The sequence below is a fragment of the Scyliorhinus canicula genome, chromosome 4 (assembly GCF_902713615.1).
Source record: "Scyliorhinus canicula chromosome 4, sScyCan1.1, whole genome shotgun sequence".
NCBI classification, from domain to species: Eukaryota; Metazoa; Chordata; class Chondrichthyes; order Carcharhiniformes; family Scyliorhinidae; genus Scyliorhinus; species Scyliorhinus canicula.
In genome coordinates this window covers 170,030,281-170,056,149 of record NC_052149.1, presented here as the reverse complement: position 1 = coordinate 170,056,149, position 25,869 = coordinate 170,030,281, and the positions used below count along the sequence as shown (strand labels likewise).

Below are 25,869 nucleotides of genomic sequence, written 5' to 3'. Positions count from 1 at the left end.
TTGGCCATTGAAGACAGACAGAGGATAGCATTGGAAAGGTGTTTTTCCGAATGGAGGTCTGTAACTGCAGGGATCAGTACTGGGACCTTTGTTGTTTGTTGTATCTATAAAAATTACTTGGAAGAAAACGTAGCGGGTCTGATTAGCAAGTTTATTGATGATACTAAGATTGCAGGAGTTGCGGATAGTGATGAAGATTGTCAGAGAATACAACAGGCTATAGATAGGCTGCAAAATTGGGCGGAGAAATGGCAGGTAGAATTTAATCCGGACAAATGCGAGGTGATGCATTTTGGTAGAACCAATTCAGTTGGGAGCTATAAAATAAATGGCAGAACAATCAGGAGCATAGAGACACAGAGAGATCTGGGCGTGCTGGTCCACAGATCCTTAAAAGTGGCAGCAGGAGTTGAAATGGTAGTAAAGAAAACATATGGCATGTTTGCCTTCGTAGGACGGGATATACAGTATAAAAGCTTGAAAATTATGTTACAGTTATATAGAACATTGGTTCGGCCACATTTGGAATACTGTGTCCAATTCTTGTCACCACACTACCAGAAGGATATGGAGGCTTTGGAGAGAGTACATAAAAGGTTTACCAAGATGTTGCCAGGTATGGAGGGTATTAGCTATGAGGAGAGATTGAATAAACTGGGATTGTTCTCCCTCGAGAGACAGAGGCTGAGGGACGACCTGATAAAAGTTTATAAAATTATTAGGGTATAGATAGGTGAACAGTTGGAGGCTTTTTCCCAAGGCGGAATTGAAAATTACAAGGCGGCACAAGTTCAAGGTGAGGGAGGATAGGTTCAGTGGAGATGTGTGGGGGAAGGTTTTTACACAGAGGGTGGTGGTGGCCTGGAGTGCACTGCCAAGTGAGGTAGTTTAGGCACATTAATGACCTTTTAAGATTTATCTGGATAGGCACATGAACAGACGGGGGAAGAGAAGGATACAGGCAGTTGGTCTAGATAGGACATGTGATCGGCGCAGACTTGGAGGGCCGAAGGGCCTGTTCCTGTGCTGTATTGTTCTTTGACTCTTTGATGTGTGACTATGAATTCCAATACTTGTTATTATAAGGGATTGTGCACGAAATTCAAAGTTTATTGTTAAAAACCTTTATTTAGCTGAAGGAATGCAAATATAGTAAATGTTTTTTATAGTAAGAAGCCCGTTTTTTTACAGGCCTCACGGTAGCATGGTGGTTAGCATCAATGCTTCACAGCTCCAGGGTCCCAGGTTCGATTCCCGGTTGGGTCACTGTCTGTGTGGAGTCTGCACGTCCTCCCTGTGTGTGCGTGGGTTTCCTCCGGGTGCTCCGGTTTCCTCCCACAGTCCAAAGATGTGCGGGTTAGGTGGATTGGCAATGCTAAATTGCCCGTAGTGTAAGGTTAATGGGGGGATTGTTGGGATACGGGTTACGTGGGTTTAAGTAGGGTGATCATTGCTCGGCACAACATCGAGGGCCGAAGGGCCTGTTCTGTGCTGTACTGTTCTAAAAAAAGTCTTACAACACCAGGTTAAAGTCCAACAGGTTTGTTTCAAACACTAGCTTTCGGAGCACTGCTCCTTCCTCAGGTGAATGGAGAGGTATGTTCCAGAAACATATATATAGACAAATTCAAAGGTGCCAGACTATTGTGTCTCTATATATGTTTCTGGAATATACCTCTCCATCCACCCGAGGAAGGAGCAGTGCTCCGAAAGCTTGTTTGAAACAAACCTGCTGGACTTTGACCTGGTGTTGTGAGACTTCTTACTGTGCTCACCCCAGTCCAACGGCGGCATCTCCACATCATGGTTTTTTTATGGCCAGACCTTTCCAGTACTTCATGCCGGCGGAATATTCTGATCCTGATGAAGTGAATGGAGATTTCAGTGGCTCGCCAGCGTCACCGCGACCCCGTAGTGGGCCAATGAGCCATTTAAATGTCCATTCAAACTGTCGGGTACAAAAGATCCTGCCAGCATAAGGGATGGAAAATTCTAGCCTGTAAAAGTGTTTCTTTCAATATAGCAAAGTCTGCAATAGACACTGATAACATTAATTTTGTAGAATCTTATTTTATCTTATCTCTGCATGGGTCCTGAGGTCTGGCATGGTGGCTACTGGATAAGTTGGCATAGTAGATATAACGGCGGAGGGTGGTGGTCCGTAGTCATCGGTTGCATGGGTTGGCGCTAAGTTATTTGAAGGGCTATAAAATGCCATCAGGCTGGGTGAAGGGACATAGATTGTCATGGAGGTCATAAGGGACCATGGGGGTGGGTGGAGGAGCAGACCTTGGCAAGGAGGGTATGGGTGGGGGCCATAGTTTGGATTGGGTGGAATCAGGGGCCATTAATTGGTATGGGTGGGACGGAGTGGATGGAGGATGAAGGCTATTTTATTTTTAAGGTTTGAATACTGTGCCGGATTCCCGAGGCAAGCCTGCTGTCCAGCCCACCCCTGCATCCGGCACCCTCCTCTATCAATGCAAATTACTGCAGATGCTGGAATCTGAAACCAAAAGTGAAAATTCTGGAACATCTCAGCAGGTCTGGCAGCATCTGTAGAGAGAGAAAAGGGCTAACCTTTCAAGTTCAGACGACCCTTTGTCAAAGCTTTTTTGTCAGAGTTAACTCCGCCCATGGATGACTCACTCAACAATACAGCAGAGTCTAAGAACCGAGCAACTTGCCTGGAGTCTCAAATAAAGAGTTGTGTGGTGTGGAGCAAAAAATAAAAACATTTAGAAATAACAATGAAAGCTGAGAAAAAATACGAACAAAAATTTTAAATTTCTTACATACAGAAGGGAAATAGAAAACAGTTGGGTAGCTTTACCCACATGGATTGGGAAATCGCGAGCATGGTTATCACGATCTTCTGACCTGGGCATTCAGCAGACATGCGATATGTATTCACAAAATGTCCCCATAAACACAATATTACTCACGAATAATAAATCTCAGTTGAGTAATTGACATTCCAATGCAGACTAAATCAGAATTTCTTTACTCACAGTGTTTTGAATTGGTCAGGCTGCACATGCCTTATTTGGACAAATCCAATTTCTCCAGTACATAAAGACTTTCCCAAAGCCCACTGCAGGCTAGAAAGAAGGAAGCCAATTATCTGAATCTTTTCTCCTTCGTTGAAACTCAATTCATCCATCTCAACCTCCTTGTAATCCACTGTTGCTACGCAGGTACCAGTACCTAAAGGCAGAAGATACACTTAAGTGACAATTTGCTTGAAATTTGGTGGAACCTCTCCAATTCACCTCAGTTCAAATATCATGTCTTAAAGCTGTATGGTCTCCAGAAACATACACCCTCCCTGTCACAGAAACATATAATGGAAGCCAAGTTAAAATACATAATTGTTTCTGACAATTTACTCATGAAGGCAATGTTTATTTAAAAAAACAGCCTTTATTTAAAAAAATAAAAATAAACATGGGTGGGATTCTCCGTGGCATGCCGCTGCCGGCAGCAGGATTGACCGTTCCCGCAGCTGGCCAATGGGGTTTACCATCGTGGCCACCCGATGCCGTTGGGAAATACACAGGCATGGGTGTGCTGCCGGTGAAGTGGAGGATCCCGCCGACGGAGAATCCCGCAGCATGAGTTTCGCAACCAGCTTCTAATTGAATATGCAAGGGCGACGTTCCATGGAATTCTCTCATCCATTCACAATACCTTTAATGGAGAGTCATGTAGACCCCGGCACAACATGAATGAAAAATGGCAATGATAATTGTGAAATAATGAACTTTAGTAAGTGACTGTTTACAAACAATTTATAATAGAGCTTAGTTAAAATCCATACAACACATTTCATTATGTTCTAATGTTTAAACAGTTAGTCAATGTTATATACACCTAACAATGGAAGCAGAAATTGGAATCAGTAGGGCAATACAATGTCCTTTTGCAGCAAATACTTGCTTCAGATTTTCACTACAAAAGAGACTCTCTGCCCTGGCAACACAGCAAAAATCCTAAGTCCCACCCTAAACATGCAATTTTCCATTTTCACAGAGGTAGGAATGGGGGTGGGGCACATTTCATGTATGTGCATTGTACAGAGGCAGCTGGTCATTTAAACCATTGACTGCCCCTAGTCCAGTCGAATTTTTAGTAGCCCAGGAGAGTAGAGCCCACAATGTGTAAGGTAGAGATGGTAAGAGAGGATCTGAACTTGGTGTACTTATTTGGATAGCCAGGCCAATTATTTTTGCATCTACTGAGTCATGCATGCTCGTGTCAGGAAGAACTCTGACTGGAGAAGGGTAAATAGAACTTTGTGCAAATGAACATAGAAGATGGGTATTGCATCCTCGTATATGGAGGCCTTAGGAGCTAGAAGACAGTGGGGAGGCAGGTCAGGACTGTGTAACAGGAAGGAGGAGAAGGAGAGGCAGGGCAACCAGGTACAACCCTGTGGGAATAGTGTGCAGACCATTGATATCATACCTGAATATAATGGGGATCCAGTGACGAAGGCAGCTGAAGTTAAGCTGTGAGATTGTGACAGACAAATGTCGCATGGTCCAACAGCAACTTGAGACACAATCCATCAACACCTGTGAAGGTAACTACCGCTCTTAACTTTTATTCCTCAGGCGACTTCTGGTGGCGGCCATGGCTGCACATAAGGTAACTCCTGCCTGAGGACTTGTTTTTTGGCCTGTTTTGCGGGGCAGGTGCAGGTGGAAAAGTGATGAAGTAGAGGAACTAAGATTTCTTCTCTGGCGAATGATGTCGATGAGTTACCAGAAGAGGAGTGTGTCGAACAAGGGGCATTCTTCAGACCCAGAGGACACACGTTACGCAGAAGGGGATAGGATGGTGGTGGGTCCTTTGGAATTATTGCCTGCTCAGTAGTTGACAGACAAGTTTGGTGGAGTTCCTATCGGCCAAATTTAAAAAGCAAAGGCAGACAGTCACTCAAGACTCAGCAAGAGTGGCAGAACCAATTTAGGTAGCCCTGGTAAGGGTGGGAACAGCAGCTGGAGTCACAGAATGCGTCGATCCAGAAAGTGGATGAGATGGTTGCTGACCATGAAGTTGGATTGCCTCTTTGGAGGCAGAGATGTTGATGATGTCGGAAAATTAAACTGAAGGCCAAGATTGATGACCTGGAAAACTGCTTCAGGCGGCAGAATTTGAGGATTGAAGGGCTGCCTGAAGACATTGGAGGATGTGAGAAGCACGGAATACGTGGCAAAGATTTTCAAGCAGCCGATGGGGGAGGGTGTCTTTGACCACTCTCCTGAAGTGTATCGGGACCTTGGTTCGTTGAGGAAGAAGTCTAGAGCTGGTAAGGCACCACGAGCGATCATTATATGGCTCCATAGATATCTGGACAAGAAAAAGATCCTGAGGTGGGCAAAGGAAACACGGCAATGCAGCTGGGAAGGCCATATTGTCCGAATCTACCAGGACTTATCATCGAATCATAGAATTTACAGTGCAGAAGGAGGCCATTCAGCCCATTGAGTCTGCAGTGGCCCTTACAAAGAGCACCCTACTCAAGCCCACATCTCTACCCTATCCCCGTAACCCAGTAACCCCACTTAAACGTTTTGGACACTAAAGGCAATTTAGCATGGCCAATCCACCTAATCCGCACATCTTTGGACTGTGGGAGGAAACCGGAGCACCCGGAGGAAATCCACGCAGACTCGGGGAGAACGTGCAGACTTGGCACAGACAGCGACCCAAGCCAGGAATCGAACCTGGGACCCGAGAGCTGTGAAGCAACTGTGCGAACCACTACGCTGCCGTGCTGACTTGGGGATGGAGCTGACAAATAAGGCTGGATTCAACAAGGCCCAGGCTGTTCTTTTCAGGAGCAAGGTGCAATTTGGCATGGTGTATTGGCTCGCTTGTCGGTCTCACATGGGAAAAAAAAACATTATTTTGATTTGCCAGAGGAGGCAATTATCTTTATGACGGAAATATCCCCCATGGACTGGGGTATATTTGAAGATTCTGGGTGGGTTCACCTGCATGGTCGAGTTATGACAGTGTGCTCAGGGATGTTAGTACTTTTTTATTTTTTGCTGTTGTCTTTGATTTACTCTGTTCTCTGAGTGTATAATTTGATATCTGCCACCCTGCATGTGAGGTACAAGCTTTGGGTGTATTAAAGCAATTGTTGGGACTGGTGAGAATCGCAGGGTGGGTGAGGGATTAGGTGTGGGGATGAAGTGCCTTGGGATATACATGATTAAAAGTGGTTTGGGTAGGGGGATAGTGGGGGGGGGGGGGTGACTGGAAGGTTGGAGGGGGTTCCTGAGCTGTTACTGAATGTAAACATTCCTAATTGTCATGATGTCAAGTTCATTCAAAAGGTGTTAGCGGGGGAACCGGATTTAGATACATATCGGTTGATTTGGGGGGGGGGGGGGGGGACTTTAATCATAGCATTTACAGTGCAGAAGTAGACCATTTGGCCCATCGAGTCTGCACCGGCTCTTGGAATGAGCACCCTATTGAAGCCCACACCTCCACCCTACCCCGTAACCCAGTAAACCCACCTCACCTTTTTATACACTAAGAGCAATTTATCATGGCCAATCCACCTAAGCTGAACATCTTTGGACTGTGGGAGGAAACCAGAGCACCCGGAGGAAACCCATGCAGACACGAGAAGAACGTGCAGACTTCGCACAGACAGTGACCCAAACCGGGAATCGAACCTGGGACTCTGGAGCTGGGAAGCAACAGTGCTAACCACTGTGCTGCCCCAATTCCCTGAAAGTGTGTGCTTGATCCCAGGCCGGATTGGTCATGTCCCCAATCCCTGAAAGTATCGGGGGTAACGAAGAATTGCTTGGGTTCATGGAATGGATGGGTTTGGGTGCCCAAAAGCGAAGGAATTTTTATTTTTCTCACATGTACACCGGGTATACACCCGTGTTGACATTTTTTATTATGGGTAAGGCACTGCTTCCAGGGGTGGTAGGCTCAGAATACTCAGTGGTTGTCATATTGAACCATGCACTGCACTTTGTGCATCTGTGTGAGGCGAAGGGGGGCATCCAGTGACCGCCGTGGATGTTAGATGTGGCAACGTTGGCGTATAAAGGGGCATGTGAGAGGATCGGAGTGACTATAGGCATATGTGTTGAATTCAACAAGAACAAGGAGGCTTCTCCCTCCACATTCTAGGAGGAGTTAAAGGTGGTAATTTATGGGGAGCTAACTTCGATAAAGGCACAAAGGAGAAGGTGGGGGGGATAGAAAGATAGAGATTGGTCGAGTCGAGGCCATTCTGGCACTGGAGCGTCAGTGTTCGGCCACCCCAGAGGAGGAGTTGTTGAAGCAGTGGAAGAAGCTCCAGATGGAGTTTGAACTGTGGTCAATGGAAAAAACGGCTGGCTAATTGCGTCAGGTATGGGGGGCACTTTGTAAACGAACAACTTGTTATATGTGACAGACCCGATATCCAGTATGAATAGGATTATGGAGATGCTGAGTAAGTTTGGCTCTTTCTCAGGGTACAGACTAAACATGAGGAAGAGTGAGGTGTTCCCGGTGAGCTCCCAGGGACAAGGAAGGGGCCTGGAGAAGTTGCCGTTTTGGCAGTCAGGTTGAGAATATCTGGGAATAGGGATGGCTCATAGGTGTGCTCTACTGCACCAGTGAATGTGGCCAACCTGACAGAAGGGGTGAAGGAGAATTTAAAGAGGTGGGATATTTTCCCGTTATCGCTGGCAAGGCAGGTTCAAACTGTGAAAATAATGATCCTTCCGAAGTTTTTATTTATTTTCCAGAATCTCCTGATTTTCCTACCCAGGACTTTTTTGGGGGAGAATTAATAGCATGATTTGGGCCTTTTTGTGGGCAGGCAAGGTGCCTTGGATGCAGGGAGCCTTTTGCAGAGGGACGGGTGGTCAGGGGGGTTAGTGTTTCCGATTTTGATGAATTATTATTGGGTGGAAAATGTCGAGAAGGTTTGGAAATGGGTCGTGGAGGGGGAGGGGTAGTTTTGGCGCAGATGGAGGAAGCTTTGTGTATAGGCTCGAGTCTGAGGGCAGTGGTAATGGCTTCACTTCAGTTCTTGCTGGCCTACTTTACGAGTCCAGCAGTTGTAGCCTCGCTAAGAGTTTGGAACCAGTTTAGGCAAGATATTAAGCTGGAGGGAAAGTCGCCGAGGGAATCTGCTCGGCCCAAGATCGCAAGAAACTGCAGAGTGTAGTGAACTCAGCCCAACGCATCACACAAGCTTGCCATCTTCCCATTGATTCTGTCTACACCTCCCGCTGCCTCAGGAAGACAGACAGTGTTGTCTGTGGATTCACTCCTAAACCTCTGCCCTGTAGAGCAAATCAGAGAAGCAAAAATCTATTGCAGCAATAATCTGAAATTATTTTACTTACCGACCGAATGGGGAAATTGGTGCATTTTTGTTTCCTTGTTTCCGCTAAAGTTTCCTGTTCTGATCTTAAGGAACCACCTGTGAATGAATCCCTCTGGACTGTAATTAATTAGCAACTTATGAGTAACAACATATTAGTTACAAAATAAAAATAAGATTATCATACCAGATGTTTAAGAAATGTTTCAGGCTTTTCAATACATAACTATGAACACTATAATGTTATTTCAATTTTGAGGCCAATTTCACAAAATTGCCAAGATATATCTTTTCAAATTACAACAAACCATTTGACAAACTGCATCATGCACCATTCCAAGTGAGATGAGTCTTGAGAGGTGAAAAAGAAAGATGCACATAGCAGTTTTATTCCCCACTTGCATACTACAGTCATTTTGTGGCCTCAATACAAAAATAACTTGAGATGGTGATTTTCCCTGGTTGTTTCCGACTTAACTGGCATAATTTGGAGTTAAGGTAGACAAGTGGGAGGGCCCCATGGAATGTCACATAAGTGTCTTATTCATTCTGCACACATTGCGAGTCAGCCATAGATCTTTGTATATTTTTTTTTGCTACACCAAATCTATTCCATATCATCAGATTCATACGGCTTTGCTACATATGAAACTGACAAGAATTATCAAACATAGCGAAGCGAATTTTAAGAGCAGTTCCATAATTTTCAACCAAATAACAAAAAACAACAGAAATGGGAGAGAGATTATATTCCCTACTGGTAAAATGGGTAGAGAACAGCCTGTGGAGCAGATACTGGAAGAAGGCCCTTTTCATTCGTCGAAAGTGAAACTGCTTCCCATTTTAAATTGTTCCCGATATCCTTGATCATGATGAGGTCATCTTTACAGATGCTCACGTCTTCCTCTTCATTTTTCTGAATGTTGGACAATGTTCTGGTGAAGAAGGGCCCTTGATGCAGAAATATGCAACAGTTTTAGAATGTTTTTGACAAAATAAATGTGCAATTAAAATCACAAAGGGGGCATAAAAGTTTCTTTAAAATGTGTTAATTAAAACCGATTGAAATAATGAACACAATCTTTAATTTAAAGGATTGTGAAATTTACTGCAAGGTGCAATTTTTCCCAAATTGCAGAGTGCTGGGTCAGGTGAGGAAAGCTGTGTATAACTCACTGCCTTTGCAGACGCCTTTTCTCACCTGGAGCTGGATTCTCCCCTACCCGGTGGGGCGGGGTGTCCCGTCGGGATGGAGTGACGTGAACCACTCCGGCGTCGGGCCGCCCCAAAGGTGCGGATTTCTCTGCACCTTTAGGGGCCAAGCCCTCACCTTGAGGGGCTAGGCCCGCGCCGGAGTGGTTCCCGTCCCACCAGCTGGCGTGGAAGGCCTTTGGCGGCACGCCAGCCAGGGCCGAAAGGACGGCCGGCGGAAGTCCGCGCATGCGCCGGAGCGTCAGCGGCAGCTGACGTCTTCCCCACACATGCGCAGGGGAGGGGGTCGCTTCCTCATTGGCCATCATGGAGGCTATGGCCGATGCGGAAGGAAAAGAGTGCCCCCACGGTACAGGCCCGCCCGCGGATCGGTGGGCCCCGATCGCGGGCCAGGCCACCATGGGGCACCCCCCGGGGCCAGATCGCCCCACCCCCCAGGACTCTGGAGCCCGCCCGCGCCGCCAGTAAGGGAGGTAGTTTGATTCACACTGGCGGGAGAGGCATTACAGCAGCGGGACTTCGGCCCATCGAGGGCCGGAGAGTCGCCGGGGGGGCCCGCCGACCGGTGCGATTCCTGCTCCCGCCGAATATCCGGTGCCGGAGAATTCGGCGGCCAGCGGGGGCGGGATTCACGCCGCCTCCCAGCGATTCTCCGACCCGGCAAGGGGTCGGAGAATCCAGCCCCTGATTAAACAGCATTCTGTCTGATTTCAGAGCGCTGGTGAGGATCACACAGCTATTTTATGGGGGGGGGGGGGGGGGGGGGGGGCTGAACACCCCAGCAAAACTGGGAGCCTGAAATCTGGGCAAAAGTTAAATTAAGGCCCCTGATCCTTCACAAATATTCCTGCCCCCTTGATGGAGATCGGGACCCCACCACGGAGATTGGGACCCCCAAAGGGGAACACCCACCAACTCCCACACACAGAAGGGGAATGGAAGAAGTAATCCTCTATGTCAGAGCCCCCTTTGTCATTGCCCCTTCGTGTGCCCTTTGGCACTGTCTCTTCATGTGCCCCCTTGGCACTGCCCCTTGGCATTGCCAGGGGCAATTGCCCAGCCCTGTCCCACAACTGGCTTCCGCTTTTGAAAAACCGCTTTTTGATTTGCACCAGCATATCACACCGCCGGGAGGGAGGATGCGTCGTGGGCTGACATTACGGTGTCAAGCCCTTTACTGATATGCAAGTTATTTTAATAAAGGAAATTGGGTTCATGCCCTTTGAACATGAACCTATCACATCACCAGTCGGAAGCGCGTAGATCTCAAAATCTCACTAGCACAAATCCCGTTTTCAACCACTCGTAATAGTTAGTGGCTAAATATGGGATTTATGCCCGCGGCTAATGAGGATGCTAGATTGCGGCCAGAACAATTGAATTAAGCTCAAAGTAACATAATTTAAAATTATTCAGATGGAATAAACCCAAAACCTATTAAACACTAATCTAAAAATTGGTTTCAACATTTAATAGAAACATAGAATGGTTACAGCACCGGAGTAGGCCAATTGGCCTATCTATCCCTGCTGGCTCGCTGCAAGGACAGCTCAGTTTGCCCCCCTGTCCTTTCCAGAAAGCCCCCTTAAAATCTTCCTCTTCAGATTATTATCCAATTCTCTTTTGAAAGGCCACAACTGAATCTGCCTCCATCACAATCTCATTTCAGATCCTATAACTACTCGCTGTATAAAAAGTATTTTGGCTTTTCCCCACCAACTCTGTCCAGAACCCTCATGATTTTGAACACCTCTATCAAATCTCCTCTCGAACTTTCGTTTTCAGAGAAGAATAACTTCAGCTTCTCCAGTGGTCGGCATGATGGCACAGTGGCTAGCACTGCTGCCTCACAGCACTCGGGACCGGGTTTGATTCCAACCTTGGGTTTACTGCCTCTGAGGAATTTTCACATTCTCTCAGTGGCTGTGTGGGTTTCCTCCGGGTGCTCTGGTTTCCTCCCGCATTCCAAAGATGTGCAGGTTAGGTGGATTGGCCAGGCTAAATTGCCCCCAAATGTCCAAAGGTTGGGTGGAATTACAGAGATGGGGTAAGGGACTGGGCCTAGGCAGGGTGGTCTTTCGAAGGGTCGGTGTATACTCAATGGGCCAAATCGTCTCTTTCTACACTGTAGGGATTCTATGATCCAATCTACCATGTAACTGATGTTCCTCACTGCTGGAACCATTCCCTTAAGTCTTTTCTGAATCCTCTCCAATATCTTTAGACTTTTCATGAAGTGGTGCCCAGAGCTGGACAGAGTATTTGGCTTGAGACCGAACAAGTGCTTTACACAGGTTGGACCGTAACATTTTTGCTTTGTAATTTATGCATCTGATTATAAAGCCCAGGATCCAATAAACTCTCTTAACTGCTTTCTCAACCCGCTCTGCCACCTTTAATGATTTATGCACATTTACCCTCCAGGTGATTCTGTTTGCCTGCAAACCCTTGAGAACTGTATCCTTTATTTTAGCCTCCCCTTGTTCTCCCTACCAACAAATTTCACTTCATACTTCTTGGCATTAAATTTCATCAACCATGCATCTGCTCATTCCACCAGTATCCATTCTTGCTTCAGGTTCCACACTGAGTAAATTTAAGGAAGAGATAGACAGATTTTTAATTGGTAACGGGTTGAAGGTTATAGAGAACGGGCAGGAAAACAGAGGTGAGGCCGAGAGGAGATCAGCCATGATTGTATTGAATGGCAGAGCAGGCTCGAGGGGCAGAATTCCCTATTCCTGTCTCTCGTGGTTATGTTCTTATGTAAGTTCTGTCCTCCATACAGTTCACAATACTTCCAAATTGTGTGTCATCTGCAATTCTGAAATTGTGCCCTGCACAAGCAAGTCTAGTTCATTTCTCGAGATCAAGAAAAACATTGGTGTCAGTAATGATGATTCAGGCACCTCGCTGTAAACTTCCTCCACCCATTCACAAATACTATCTGTTTCCTGCCATGCAGCCAATTTTGTATCCATGCAGGCATTCTGCCTTCTATACCATGGGGTTCAAACTTTGCTAACAATCTGTTAAGTGGCACTTTATGCATGCCTTTAGGAAACCACCATATCAACAACATTGTTCTTGTCAGTCCTCTGTCGCCTCATCAAAAACCTCAGTCAAGTTAGTTAATGCAAGATTATACGAACATGATAAATAAGAACAAGAGGAGGCCATTTGGCACCTCGAGCCTGCTCCACCATTCAATAAGATCATGGTTGATCTGATCATGTCTTGATTACAAATTTCAAACTTAAGTTTGATATCAAATAACCTTACTTATTTTAATTTTAATTTTCTCCTTCTCAAACTTGTTGGAATCATGATTATTCACTCTTCACTCAAACTGAATTGATAGCACACCGACCTTTTTTTATTCATATACGGAATGTGGGTATTGCTGGTTAGGCCAGCATTTATGCCCATTCCTAGTTCCCCTTCAGAAGGTGGTGGTGAGCTGCCTTCTTAAACCGCAGCAGATCCTAAGGTGTAGGTACACTCACCAGTGCTGTTAGAGAGGAAATTCCAGCGACAGTGAAGGAACAGCAATATATATCCAAGTCAGGGTGATGAGTGACTTGGAGGGTTCCCAGGATTCTGCTGCTTGTCCCTCTAGATAGTAGCGGTCATCGGTTTGGAAGGTGCTGTCTAAGGAACATTGGCAAGTTACTGCAGGGCATCTTGTAGATGGTACACATGGTTGCCACTGTTCATGGTGGCGAAAGGTTTGAATGTTTGTGGAAGGGGTAGCAATCAAGCAGACTGCTTTGTCCTGGATGGTGCCGAGCTTAGAACATAGAATATAGAACAGTACAGCACAGAACAGGCCTTCAGCCCTCGATGTTGTGCCGAGCAATGATCACCCTACTCAAACCCACGTATCCATCCTATACCCGTAACCCAACAAACCCCCCCCCCCAACCTTACTTTTTTAGGACACTACGGGCAATTTAGCATGGCCAATCCACCTAACCCGCACATCTTTGGACTGTGGGAGGAAACCGGAGCACCCGGAGGAAAACCCACGCACACACGGGGAGGACGTGCAGACTCCGCACAGACAGTGACCAGCCGGGAACCGAACCTGGGACCCTGGAGCTGTGAAGCATTTATGCTAACCACCATGCTACCGTGCTGCCAGTAACTTGAGTGTTGAGTGTTGAGCTTCTTGAGTGTTGTTGGAGCTGCACTCATCCAGACAAGTGGAGAGTATTCCATTACACTCCTGGGGCGGGATTCTCCCCTACCCGGCGTAACGGGGGTTCCCGGCGTAGGGGAGTGGCGCCAACCACTCCGGGGCCGGGCCTCCCCAAAGGTGGGGAATTCTCCCCACCTTTGGGGGCTAGCCCTGCGCCGGAGTGGTTGGCACCAGAAGACTGGCGCAAAACCCCGGCGCTCTCGGCAGCAGGGCTGGCCGAAAGGCTTTCGCCGGTCAGCGCATGCGCCGGCGGTGACGTCAGCGGCCAGCTGCCGCTGAAGTCACCACCAGCACATGCGCGATGTGGGTTTCTCTTCCCCTTCCGCCATGGCGGAGGCCGTGGCGGCCGCGGAAGAGAAAGAGTGCACCCAGGGCACTGGCCCGGAGTCTGAGCGGGGGGCCCCGATCGCGGGCCAGGCCACCGTGGGGGCACCCCACGGGGCCCGCTCGCGCCGCCGATCCCGCCACAACCAGAGGTGGTTTCAAACCTCCGCGGCGGGAGAGGCCTCCCAGCGGCGGGACTTCGGCCCATAGCGGGCCGGAGAATCGCCGAGGGGCCTCGCCGATCGGAGTGGAGTGATTCCCCGCTGCCGCCACTTCCGGGTGGCGGAGAATCTCTGCCAAGGCGGGGGCCGGATTTTCTGGCTAGCCCCAGGCGATTCTCCGACCCTGCTGGGGGTCGGAGAATTTCGCCCCTGATTTGTGCCTTGTAGATGGTGGACAGGCTTTTGGGGGTCAGGAGATGAATTACTCACCGCAGGATCCTAAGTATGACCTGCCTGGCAGCCACCGTATTAATATGGTTAGTCAGTTCAGTTTCTGTTCAATGGTAACCCCCAGAATGTTGATTGGGGGGATTCAGTGATGGTAATGCCATTGAATGCATGGGGCAATGGTTATACCTCCTTGTAGGAGATGTTCATTGCCTGGCACTTGGGTGGCACAAATAACTTGCCACTTGTCAGCCCAACCTGGATATTGTCAATGTCACTCGGCTAGGGAGGTGGATAAAATGAGCTTGACTGCCCACTTGGATTGGATTGGATTGGATTGGATTGGATTGTTCATTGTCACGTGTACCGAGGTACAGTGAAAAGTATTTTCTGCAAGCAGCTCAACAGATCATTCAGTACATGGAAGAAAAGGGAATTAAACAAATTCAAGAAAATAAAAGAAAATAAATGAGAATACATAATAGGGCAACACAAGATATACAATGTAACTACATAAGCATTGGCATCGGTTTGAGCATACAGGGTGTAGTGTTAATGAGGTCAGTCAATAAGAGGGTCATTAGGAGTCTGGTGACAGTGGGAAGAAGCTGTTTTTGAGTCTGTTCGTGCGTGTTCTCAGACTCTGTATCTCTTTCCCGATGGAAGAAGTTGAAAAGTGAGTAAGTGGGTGGGAGGGATCCTTGATTATTCTGCCCGCTTTCCCCCGGCAGCGGGAGGTGTAGATGGAGTCCATGGATGGGAGGCAGGTTCGTGTGATGGACCTGGGCGGTATTCACAACCTCTCTGAAGTTCCTTTGCGGTCCTGGGCCCGAGCAGTTTGCAATACCAGGCTGTGATGCAGCCGGATAGGATGCTTTCTATAGTGCATCTGTAAAAGTGGTAAGGGTTAATGTGGACATTGCCGAATTTCCTTAGTTTCCTGAGGAAGTATAGGCGCTGTTGTGCTTTCTTGGTGATAGCGTCGACTGTGAGTGGACCAAGACAGATTTTTAGTGATGTGCACCCCTAGGAATTTGAAACTGCTAACCAATCTCACCTCGGCCCCATTGATGCTGACAGGGGTGTGTACAGTACTTTGCTTCCTGAAGTCGTTGACCAGCTCTTTAGTTTTGCTGGCATTGAGGGAATGATTGTTGTCGTTACACCACTCCACTAGGTTCTCTATCTCCCTCCTGTATTCGGACTCGTCGTTATTCGAGATCCGGCCCAACTATGGTCGTTATGTCAGCAAACTTGTAGATAGAGTTGGAACCAAGTTTTGCCACGCAGTCGTGTGTGTACAGGGAGTAGAGTAAGGGGCTAAGCACGCAGCCTTGCGGTGGCACCGTATTGAGGACAATTGTGGAGGAGGTGTTGGTGTTCATTCTTACTGATTGTGGTCCGTTGGTCAGAAAGTCAAGAATCCAGCTGCAGAGTGGAGAGCCAAGTCCTAGTTTTGGAGCTTTGATAGGAGCTTGGCTGGGATTATGGTGTTGAAGGGAGCTGTAGTCAATAAATAGGAGTCTGATGTAGGAGTCCTTGTTTTCGAGATGCTTCAGGGATCGTGTGTAGGGCCAGGGAAATGGCGTCTGAGATGGACCGGTTGCAATGGTATGCGAATTGAAATGGGTCAAGGCGTTCTGGGAGTATGGAGGTGATGCGCTTCATGATCAGCCTCTCGAAGCACTTCATTACAACTAACGTCAGGGCCACCGGGCGGTAGTCATTGAGGCATGTTGCCTGGTTCTTCTTTGGTACCGGTATGATGGTGGTCTTCTGAAGCAGGTGGGGGACCTCGGAGTGGAGTAGGGATAGGTAAAGCTGTCTGTGAATACCTCTGCCAGCTGGTATGCGCAGGCTCTGAGTGCATGACCAGGGATCCCGTCTGGGCCCACCGCCTTCCGTGGATTTCACTTTCAGGAAGGCCGATCTGACTTCGGAAACTGTGATGGTGGGTATGGGTGAATTATGGGCTGCTGGGGCACTCGACAGCGGATTATTGGTCACCTGCTCAAACGAGCATCGAATGCATTAAGTTCATCGGGGAGGGTGTGCGCTGCTGCCAGAGATAATGCTCGGCTTCGCTTTGTAGCCCGTTATGTTGTTTAGTCCTTGCCACAACCGCCGAGAGTCTGTCTTCTGAAGACATCCAGTTATACTACAGCAACGGTTGTATATATGTATTTATATTTTGATAGGATAAGAGTGAACTCCACTTTCCCCTTACCTGTCTCAGTGTTCTGGTATTGGGTGAAGAATTAGGAGGTGTTGGCAGGTGCTTGTGGACTCTATCGAAGCATGACTCATGGCCTTCAGGAGAGACTGGGTTCCTAACTGGAACCAGAAAATCTGCCCTTCAGCCAACAGAAGACTAGTTTTGCAGTTAACAGATGGGCTGGGCTACTGCCAGCACAAAATAGTTATCACCACTGTTCATTGCTGACCAGTAAGCCCATTGTTCAATTGCAAAAAATTTCTGGTGGTACTTAGGATGTTTAGGTATTAAATGGGCAATACAACTGTGGCAGACATGAGAGGGGATATATTGCCTTAGTTTGCAACGATAATCTGTGTAGAAGAGACAGAGAATATCAGTACCTTAATTAATCAATGCGCACAAGAGCAGCTGGGAAGAGTTCTGAATACAGAGTCCATCATTGTAAACCCTGCTCTTGATAGAGGGTAAAAGCTCCTGCTGGCAAAAGACGAAGACGAGGAAAAGGATAACTTGGCTGCCAGCCTGTGTGGGGAGGACTGCGATCCATATGCCAACCCTCCACAGCAGTGGGATGCATCAGGGAGCCGCCCTGACGTGCTCCCAGCTATTCTCCCATTTTGTCCTGCCACCCAGCACGGTTCTCCAGGGTCAGGAAAATCCAGCCCGCAGTCTTTGGTTGCAGCAATTGAAATGCAGTGATCAATCAGTGGACCCAGAAGTGTTGAAAATAATTTTCCATCAATGTGTAAGAGGCAATAAAGGTTGTCATCCAGTTAAAGGACAGCATTCGAATCCCATCCATTATGAACCAGAGATTTTTCAGCAGGCAAGGTATTGGACATGAAGCATTTGCAATGACTGAAAGATATTTTTGTAACAGTGTTTAATTTTTTTTGATAATTAGGTTTATTACTTCCTTCAACGAAGATGAGGTTGTGAGATTTATGAGGTACTGCACTTGCGAGCAGAGTTCATGGAAGAATGGACCTTATAGAATGGATTGAGTTTGAAACATTTTGATTTTAAACACATTTCGGGCAGCACGGTAGCATAGTGGTTAGCACAGTTTCTTTACAGCTCCAGGGTCCCAGGTTCGATTCCCGGCTTGGGTCACTGTCTGTGTAGAGTCTGCATGTTCTCCCCGTGTGTGCGTGGGTTTCCTCCGGGTGCTCTGGTTTCCTCCCACAGTCCAAAGATGTGCAGGTTAGGTGATTGGCCATGATAAATTGCCCTTAGTGTCTAAAAAGGTGAGGTGGGATTACTGGATTATGGGGATAGGGTGGATGCGTGGCTAAGTAGGGTGCTCTTTCAAGATAAAAGCAAATTACTGCTGATGATGGAAATCTGAAACAAAAGAGAAAATGCTGGAAAATCTCAGGTCTGCAGCATCTGTAGTGAGAAAATGAGCTAACGTTTCGAGTCCGATGACCGCTTTGACAAAAAGTCATCGGACTCGAACGTTAGCACTTTTCTCTCCCTACAGATGCTGCCAGACCTCCTGAGATTTTCCAGCATTTTCTCTTTCATGCTCTTTCCAAGAACCGATGCAGACTCGATGGGCAGAATGGTCTCCTTCTGTACTGTAAATGCTATGTAAGTTAAAACTTTATTGGCTGTTTATATCACATTAATTGTTGGTTGCCCCCAGTGTACCAAGTACACCATCATACGTATATCACTTGTGGTGTTGTTGGAAGCAGAGGAACACTCCTGCAGCTTTACTGGAGTGTCTCCAATTTACTGGGTACTACCTAAAATATATACAGCTGCTGCGAGTGACAAACGATCAAGTCGAACAATCTGGACAAGACCCTGGGTAGAGTACAGTCCTTCAATGCTATCAGGAAAGTATGGTGACAAGAAAATAACTGGGAAATCTAAGAAATTGGATATTTTCTGCTGGTTATATATTTTTTTAAAACTGTGGAAAAAGAAAGTACTTCAGGCAGGGGCAAGTTTGGCTATGTGAATGGAACTACCGCCTTTGAGGTGTTGATAAGGCTACAACATCTGCCTCCGGGCCCGTTTCCAACCCCGACTTCTCCGACACCCTGAATATGGCCTCCCGAGGGCCCGGGTCCAGTTTCACGCGCACCACTTTAGAGATTACCCTAGAAACCTCCTTCCAGTAATCCTCCAGCTTTGGACAGGATCAAAACATATGAACTTGGTTTGCGGGCAGCCCCCCACAATGCTCCACACACATCTTCTACCCCCTCAAAGAGCTGGTTCATCGTCGCCCTTGTTGGATGGTTGTTTTTAAGCAGACCTTCCTTCAAAGTAGCTTTCAGATCCAGGGGCGGAATTCTCCAACCCCCGGGGGGTCAGAGAATCACCCGGGGGCGGCATAAATCACGGCCCCCACCGTGGCTGGAAATCTCCGCCACCAGGGAATCGCGGGACGGGAATCGCGCCGCGCCGGTCGGCGGGCCCCCCCCCGCGGCGATTCTCTGGCCCGCGATGGGCCGAATTCCTGTTGCTGTCAGGCCTCTCCGCCGCGGGGAATCAGAGCACCCTCTGGTGCCGGGCGGCAGTCGAGTCGTGAGGGCCCGGGGCTCTGGGGGGGGGCGCGGGGTGATCTGACCCTGGGGGGTGCCCCCACGGTGGCCTGGCCCGCGACTCGGTGCCCACCGATCGGCGGCGGGCCTGGTACCATAGGGGCACTCTTTTTCTTCCGCCACCGCCACGGCCTCCACCATGGCGGAGGCGGGAAGAGACTCCCTCCACCGCGCATCACGCGGGTGAAGTCAGCGGCGCGGACTCACGGCGGCCGGCGAAGGCCTTTCGGCCAACCCACTCCGGCGCTGGGCCTAGTCCCCTAAAGGTACGGAGAATTCGCACCTTTGGGGAGGCCCGACGCCGGAATGGTTCTCGCCACTCTGGAACGCCGGGCCCCCAGCCCCTGCCGGGTAGGGGAGAATCCGGCCCAGGTCTTTGTTTATGCCTGTAATGGCTTCAACTGTAGATTCATTCATTCAGGTCTCTGCAATGCAACAGCTCACAACATTTTTGGAGAAAACACGAGGGAGAGAGAGTGAGAATGTGAAGCAAGGTTAATAGCTAGAACATCCAGACTTAATGGGACACATTAGTGGAAATTACTAAGGAGGGAGGTTATTATTGAATTTCGTGAGCCGATTCATGACTGCTAAGCCAAATAGCCTTGAGAAACAAGGAAGATGGCTGGATGACGGAATATGAAATGTAAGAGCCATTGATAAATCATGGCTGGACACTGGTGTTTTGCTAATATTGCTATACGCTCCTGTGCCAATAGATAACCTCAATATCTGTAAATTATGTATTGAAAATATGACAATAACAAATTAATCATGTACTAAACATTTGGTAAAAACAAGCTGTAATCTGTACTGGAGGCAAGCTCAAGTGAATGTAAGGGACAGCCCTTAAAAAACCATATAAAGATAGGATGCTTTGGCAAAACTTTGGGCACACTCAGAGGTGTTTTCTTTGGAATACCTAGAGGGCTGCCCAATAAAGAATATTCTAAAGTACGAACGTGTTCGAGACCGTTTCTTCCGGACTGAGAGACAAGTGAATTAGAGACACATTCACATTTTGGTGGCAGCGGTGGGATTTCAAAGAGTCTCCGCTGGGCTTGGCGGCAATAAGCGACTGATCGAGTCTGGGAGCGAAGAGGCATTGGGCCACCATTTGAGTAAACTTTTGCCACTTTGGTTATTCCCCTCAGCTGTACCGTCCAGAATCAGCCCCGCTGTCAGCGCTCAGGGACGCTCCTACGAAATCCAGGTCAGTCGGCGAACCCGTTTAAGGGAGGGCGTGTAGCCCTACAGTAATAGCTACAGAAGAGGTTTCGGCATTATCATGATCCTTGCTTTGTTTAAAAGTGCCCCCGCGTAAGAGGCTTAGAAGGGTGCGTGATAAAAATCTAACAAGGCGTTATACACCTTGTAGTTAGATAGCCTGCCTGAATTGGGCAACGGAGCAGGATAACTCCGTTTAAAATTAGATGAATAAAGTGGTCCAGGACCATTTCGCTAAATAAACAATAATCGCAAGGATCATTAACTGCCAATAGTGTTAAAGATGGGTAACACGTTAGATACAACCTCTGATAGTGGAAGCGCGCTTCCGGAATATTCCAAGCAACTGAGCAATTGTCAGGAGAATTGCATAAAAGTTTAGAAGAAAAATGGCCACTGGGGGAAAACTAATGCATTAAAATTGGGTATAAAATTGACAGAGAAAGAAATGTTAAAACAGCCAAGGTCTTAAAAAAAGGAAGGCACATATGGGAAAGAACCAAGTCATTAGGCTATCCGCCTTGAATCTGTATATTAATCCTATGTGAGTTTAAGCTTTAAGTGGGATAAGGTGCTGTCAGGGACTGCGGAAGTTCCCAAATCTTATCTCCCAGAATTCTGACATAGTAACTGCTTTGTTACTGATATTCAGGCCTTCGTGTGAATATTTTCACCCCTAACATTAGTGCAAGTCTGGAAGGATTTGCTGAGCTGGACGCTGCTCGAGCCAGTGGACAAGGCGAGTAGTCAAACCTTTGACCGCCTTAAAATTAGAATCACTTGGCAAGGCGGACAGACGGTGATGGTAACATCCAATAAATCTAGTATCAAGCCAAATGAGTAAAAAAGTCAGTTTAAAACATTTTTTTGGTTTTTGAAGAGCAAATACTCCGGTAAAAAAACAATGATCAAAGATGGGTGTGATTTCTGTGGAACAGAGAAAAATGGTGAGATACAAGAAGTAAAGATAAGACAAACTAAAGTTAGAAGCACCAAATGATAAATTCAACCTTCACACCATTTGGAAGACAGGTGGTTTGAAGGAATTGAGCTCTAACTCCTTTAAGCAAGCAATCAAGTGGGTAAAGATAGGTAAAGACCTCACAAAACTGCCAACAATTACGGCTAACGACTGTCCCGGAATGTCTCAAGGATGAGAAAAAATAATCAAATTAAGTGAAGTCCAAAAGATCAGAAGGGGCTAAAACACTCAATTAGTTTTTGTTCAGGATATCTGAGGATGACTAACCCCCCCTCCCAAAACGGGAAAAATGGGGAGGAAAATCAATACAAGGTTATGGTTAGAAACTTAAGAATGGATACATGTCGAGAATAACTTCAGTTCGTTTCAAACCGTCCAGCTAAATTCAGCAGTAATTCAACTCATTTGAAATAAAAGAAAATAAACATCCAGTAATGTCTCTTTCCAAAAACCGGTTAAATAACGAACATTGAAAATTGAAAGAAAGGATGGGTAATGTCTAAGGTCGCATAGCGACGGAGATGGCATCATGTCAAGTTCTCCACCACTTTTGATCTGTACAAAAATTTAACCATTTCAGCAAGCAGGTCATTTGCACAAAGAAATATACATCTCTAAGAAAGCTAATGCCTCTAAAATTAATCAGTGGAAATTGACTTAAATGGAATGACACAGATAAAGTTTTCGAAGGAGAATGAAACATTTTGTTCAGTATTTTAATTTTGTTCCATTTTAGAGAAAGAGAGACAGGACAGAGTTACGTTAGAGAGAGAGACTGATAGAGACAGCGAAAGTTGAGAGAGCGGAAAGAGAGCGAGTCAGGGAGAGACAGAGAAGGGGAGGGGTAGTTAGATAAAGAGAAAGAGCGACGAGAGTTCCAGAGACAGACAGAAGAGAGAGAGAGAGAGAGGAGTTTTAGGCATTTAAACTTTGTTCTGAACTATTCACTGTCTCTGTATTCAGACTTTGACTTCAAACCTTGACTTTTTACGAGCTGTGATTATTTGAAAGCTTCAAATTGTCTACGCATTGTCTTTAAAGATTATAGTTTGAGTACAGTAACAATTTTTTCTTTTCAAAGGCTATAATTTTAATCAGGGTGCAAAATCACGTATGTAAGACAAATATGATCAAGCGGTGTTTCATTAGTTCAGGGTTAAAACTTCCCTGACACAATAATCTTCAGTAGGGGTGAACGAAACTGTCTCACACGCAGATGTTTTAATTATGAGATTGCAGAATTACTTATAAACAACAGATGGGTAAATGAAATCTGTCCATGAGTTTCAATAACATATTGTGTTCCTGAAAGACTTGATAACGGGAATTTGGCAGCACTCCAACTTTTACTCCCAGCCATTTGAGTGAAAAATATAAAAACAAGTTTAGAGACGCGAATGGCATCATTCCAATTTATCCACCCACTATACGCCCCTTTTGTTTCTGCAAGACAATTAACCCTTATTAACCCTTTCAACAAGCTTTTGTGTATAATCCAGAAGATGTCTTGACACTCCCATGCTGGTTTGCCTGTGAGCTCTGGCTTTTTAAATTCTGATAAAGTAATGAACAGTCCACACAGCTGAAGATGCATTTTAATTGGAACTTACAAATCTTAAGTTTTGAATTTTTCACCCTCTTAACGACCCAGACCTGACCATGTTCACAGATGGAAGTGCTTCCATCGGTGAAAGGGGGGAGCAGTTATCAGGATATGCTATAATCAACCAGGGTGGGGAGACAGTAGGAATCAGCAGCATTTGAAACTCCATTCTCGGCCCAGCAAGCAGAATTGTTCGCACTAATACGCGCATGCGACTAGGAGCAGACAAAAAAAGTAAATATTTATACAGACTCCAGATATGCCTTTGGAGTCGTACATGATTTTGGACAATTATGGAAGAACCAGAGGATTCTTCACATCTGCTGGCACCCCAATTTCCCATCAGCAGCTAGTAACCCAATTACTCCAAGCTCTTATGCTCCCAGAAAAGGTAGCAGTGATAAAGTGTACTGCCCATATGAAGGAAAACTCCAGTAGATGAAGGAAATAGGCAGGCAAACCACCAAGCAAAAGAAGCCTCTAATTCAAAAGCCATGGTAGTGCCTAAAATGATGAGCCAGACTAAAAGCTCAAAAGACAAGTCTCCCTCTATAAAAACCTATGCCGACCATTACTGATGTAATCAGCTACAGGAGGACGCCTCTGCTAGCGATAAAAGTTATGGAAGAATTGGGATGTACATATGATAAAAAAGTAAGCTGTGGGTCACCCAGAGGGCAGACATGTATGCCCGATTGCTTTGGCAGCCTGGGTGGACCGAATGTGTACACTTTGCAACTCACTGTGGTGCTCGCGCTACAGGTGATATATTGTTAAAAACCTGGTGGCATCCCAGACTGCAGGAGATAGCCCAACGAATTAGCAGTCACTGCTTGATATGCCAGCAGTATAACCCTGGTAAGGCAGTGCCCTGTGAGCAGGGGAAAACACCATTGCCCGAGGGTCCCTTTGAGACCCTGCAACTGGACTACATTGAGTTGGAAAGATGCCAGTGTTATAAGCATGTATTAGTGATTGTTGATGTGTTTAGTAAATGGATAGAGCCTATCCTACTGTAGATAATAAGGCGTCAACTGTAGTAAATGTTCTTATGCTGAAATTGTACCAAGATTTGGAATTCCCTATCGTTTAAGCTCTGATAATGGACTCACTTTGTGGGACAGATTAATAAAGAATTCTGCACTCAACTAGGAATTAACCAGCAGTTACACTGTGCCTACCGCCCCAAGCAGCTGGGATAGTGGAAAGAGCTAACCAGACTTTAAAGACTAAGCTTTTTAAATTACAAGCAGAGACTGGAGCCACTTGGCTGAAACTATTACCTATTGCACTCTTTCAAATAAGAGCCACCCCAGCAGAAAAGACTTGATTGTGCCCCGCTGAATCTTGTACGGAAGACCCCTTCGCACCCCCTGGGACTGTCATACATCCCGAGACATTCAGTTCCACCACATGACTACAGAAATGGCTAATTACATACTAGCCTTGACTAAATTATTAAGAGTCTCCACTTACGAGTACATGCCACACAAGAGGAAGTGCCACCTTTAACTAGCTCTGATATTGTACAACCAGGAGATCATGCGATGATCCCAATTGGACACGGAAGGGGTTGGAACCACGTTGGGAAGGACCGTTCCAAGTTCTCCTACCACCCCCACGGCAGTCAAGTTGAAGGACGCAATGCGTGGATTCACACCCACCACTGTAAGCTAGTGACGTTTCGTGATTATTAACTCTCGTTAAGTTTTAGGTACATACGACCTTACTCGGAATAGGAGCAGGACCCCACGATGAAGCTGCTCTTTTACTAGTGATCCTTGCCAGCTCCATCCAGTTTACATTACTAGCGACCGGCGATGTAGACCCGGGAGACGAATTCTGCACCTTTGTCGTGAGGACACCTTTAGCTGTGCCAACAGCTCCACAGATGAGATCTTATGGACGGCAACTCCGGTGGATACTTGTACCACCATCATTCATCAAGACGAGCAGAAGCCTCGGTTCCTGACTACCTGCGGATCCCTGACCTGCGATCGCTACGCTTGCCGGTGGGATTATCGGTGTACGAGGGAAAGGCAAGCCACGAGTTCCTGAGTATAAGACTATTCATACTCACCCGCCTACCAGGAGGAAGCGGGCAACGCACCATGTGACAGTGAATTCATTCCTTTTTATGTCTTATACTTATGCAAAGAAATTGAATGTCTCCTCTTGTTGGGTATGTGCGCATGTTCCTAGCCATGCCCATGGGGGTATTCCTTTGGTCCCTCTTTCCTATTTGATCGAGGAGGTCGCAGAATGGGCTCTGCGACATAATCGTACCGACCCTGATAATGATACACAAGATATGATAGATTGGCGATCGGCCAGGTTCAATATGAGCAGATTTAAAGGATGATGGTGGCCAAAATTTACTGTAACCCGTCAGCCGCCCTACCTGATCCTCCCCAAGTATGCTAAATTTCCAAAAGGTAGTATATGTTTTAAAAAGGATCATGCCAATGGGACCCACCCGGTAGGTACCAGCCAATGTAACCAGACCTTGATTTGGCAACCACCCATAACTAATCTTACACAAAAAGGCTTATTCACCTTTAATTGGTCAGCAATAGAAACCCATACAAGTGGCGGCCCCTGGAGGGGGGAGCCGACTAGAATCATGATGACGGATGCCAAGGGGAACTTGACCTCATACAATGATACCTCTTTTATATGCGGACATAAAGCATATCCCTGGTTGCAGGAAAATTGGTTGGGTTCTTGCTATATGGGCTTCGTAGTCCCTGGTATCACCCATTATACAGATCTATCCAAACATCCCCATGCCCGAAC

The 25,869-nt window shown here is 46.7% G+C and overlaps 1 protein-coding gene across 6 annotated transcripts in view; it reads right to left on the bottom strand.

Moving 5' to 3' along the window:
* The window catches only part of sh3tc2 (SH3 domain and tetratricopeptide repeats 2), a 133,376-nt gene that overhangs the window by 33,436 nt on the left and 74,071 nt on the right, over window positions 1–25,869 (bottom strand). For all 6 annotated transcript variants that reach the window (XM_038795528.1, XM_038795526.1, XM_038795527.1 and 3 more), the window contains 3 exons: window positions 9,118–9,310; window positions 8,382–8,458; window positions 3,012–3,207 (listed from right to left, as the gene is read on the bottom strand). In XM_038795528.1, coding sequence (XP_038651456.1) covers window positions 3,012–3,207; window positions 8,382–8,458; window positions 9,118–9,310 — 466 coding nt within the window. The remainder of the gene's footprint in view (window positions 1–3,011; window positions 3,208–8,381; window positions 8,459–9,117; window positions 9,311–25,869) is intronic.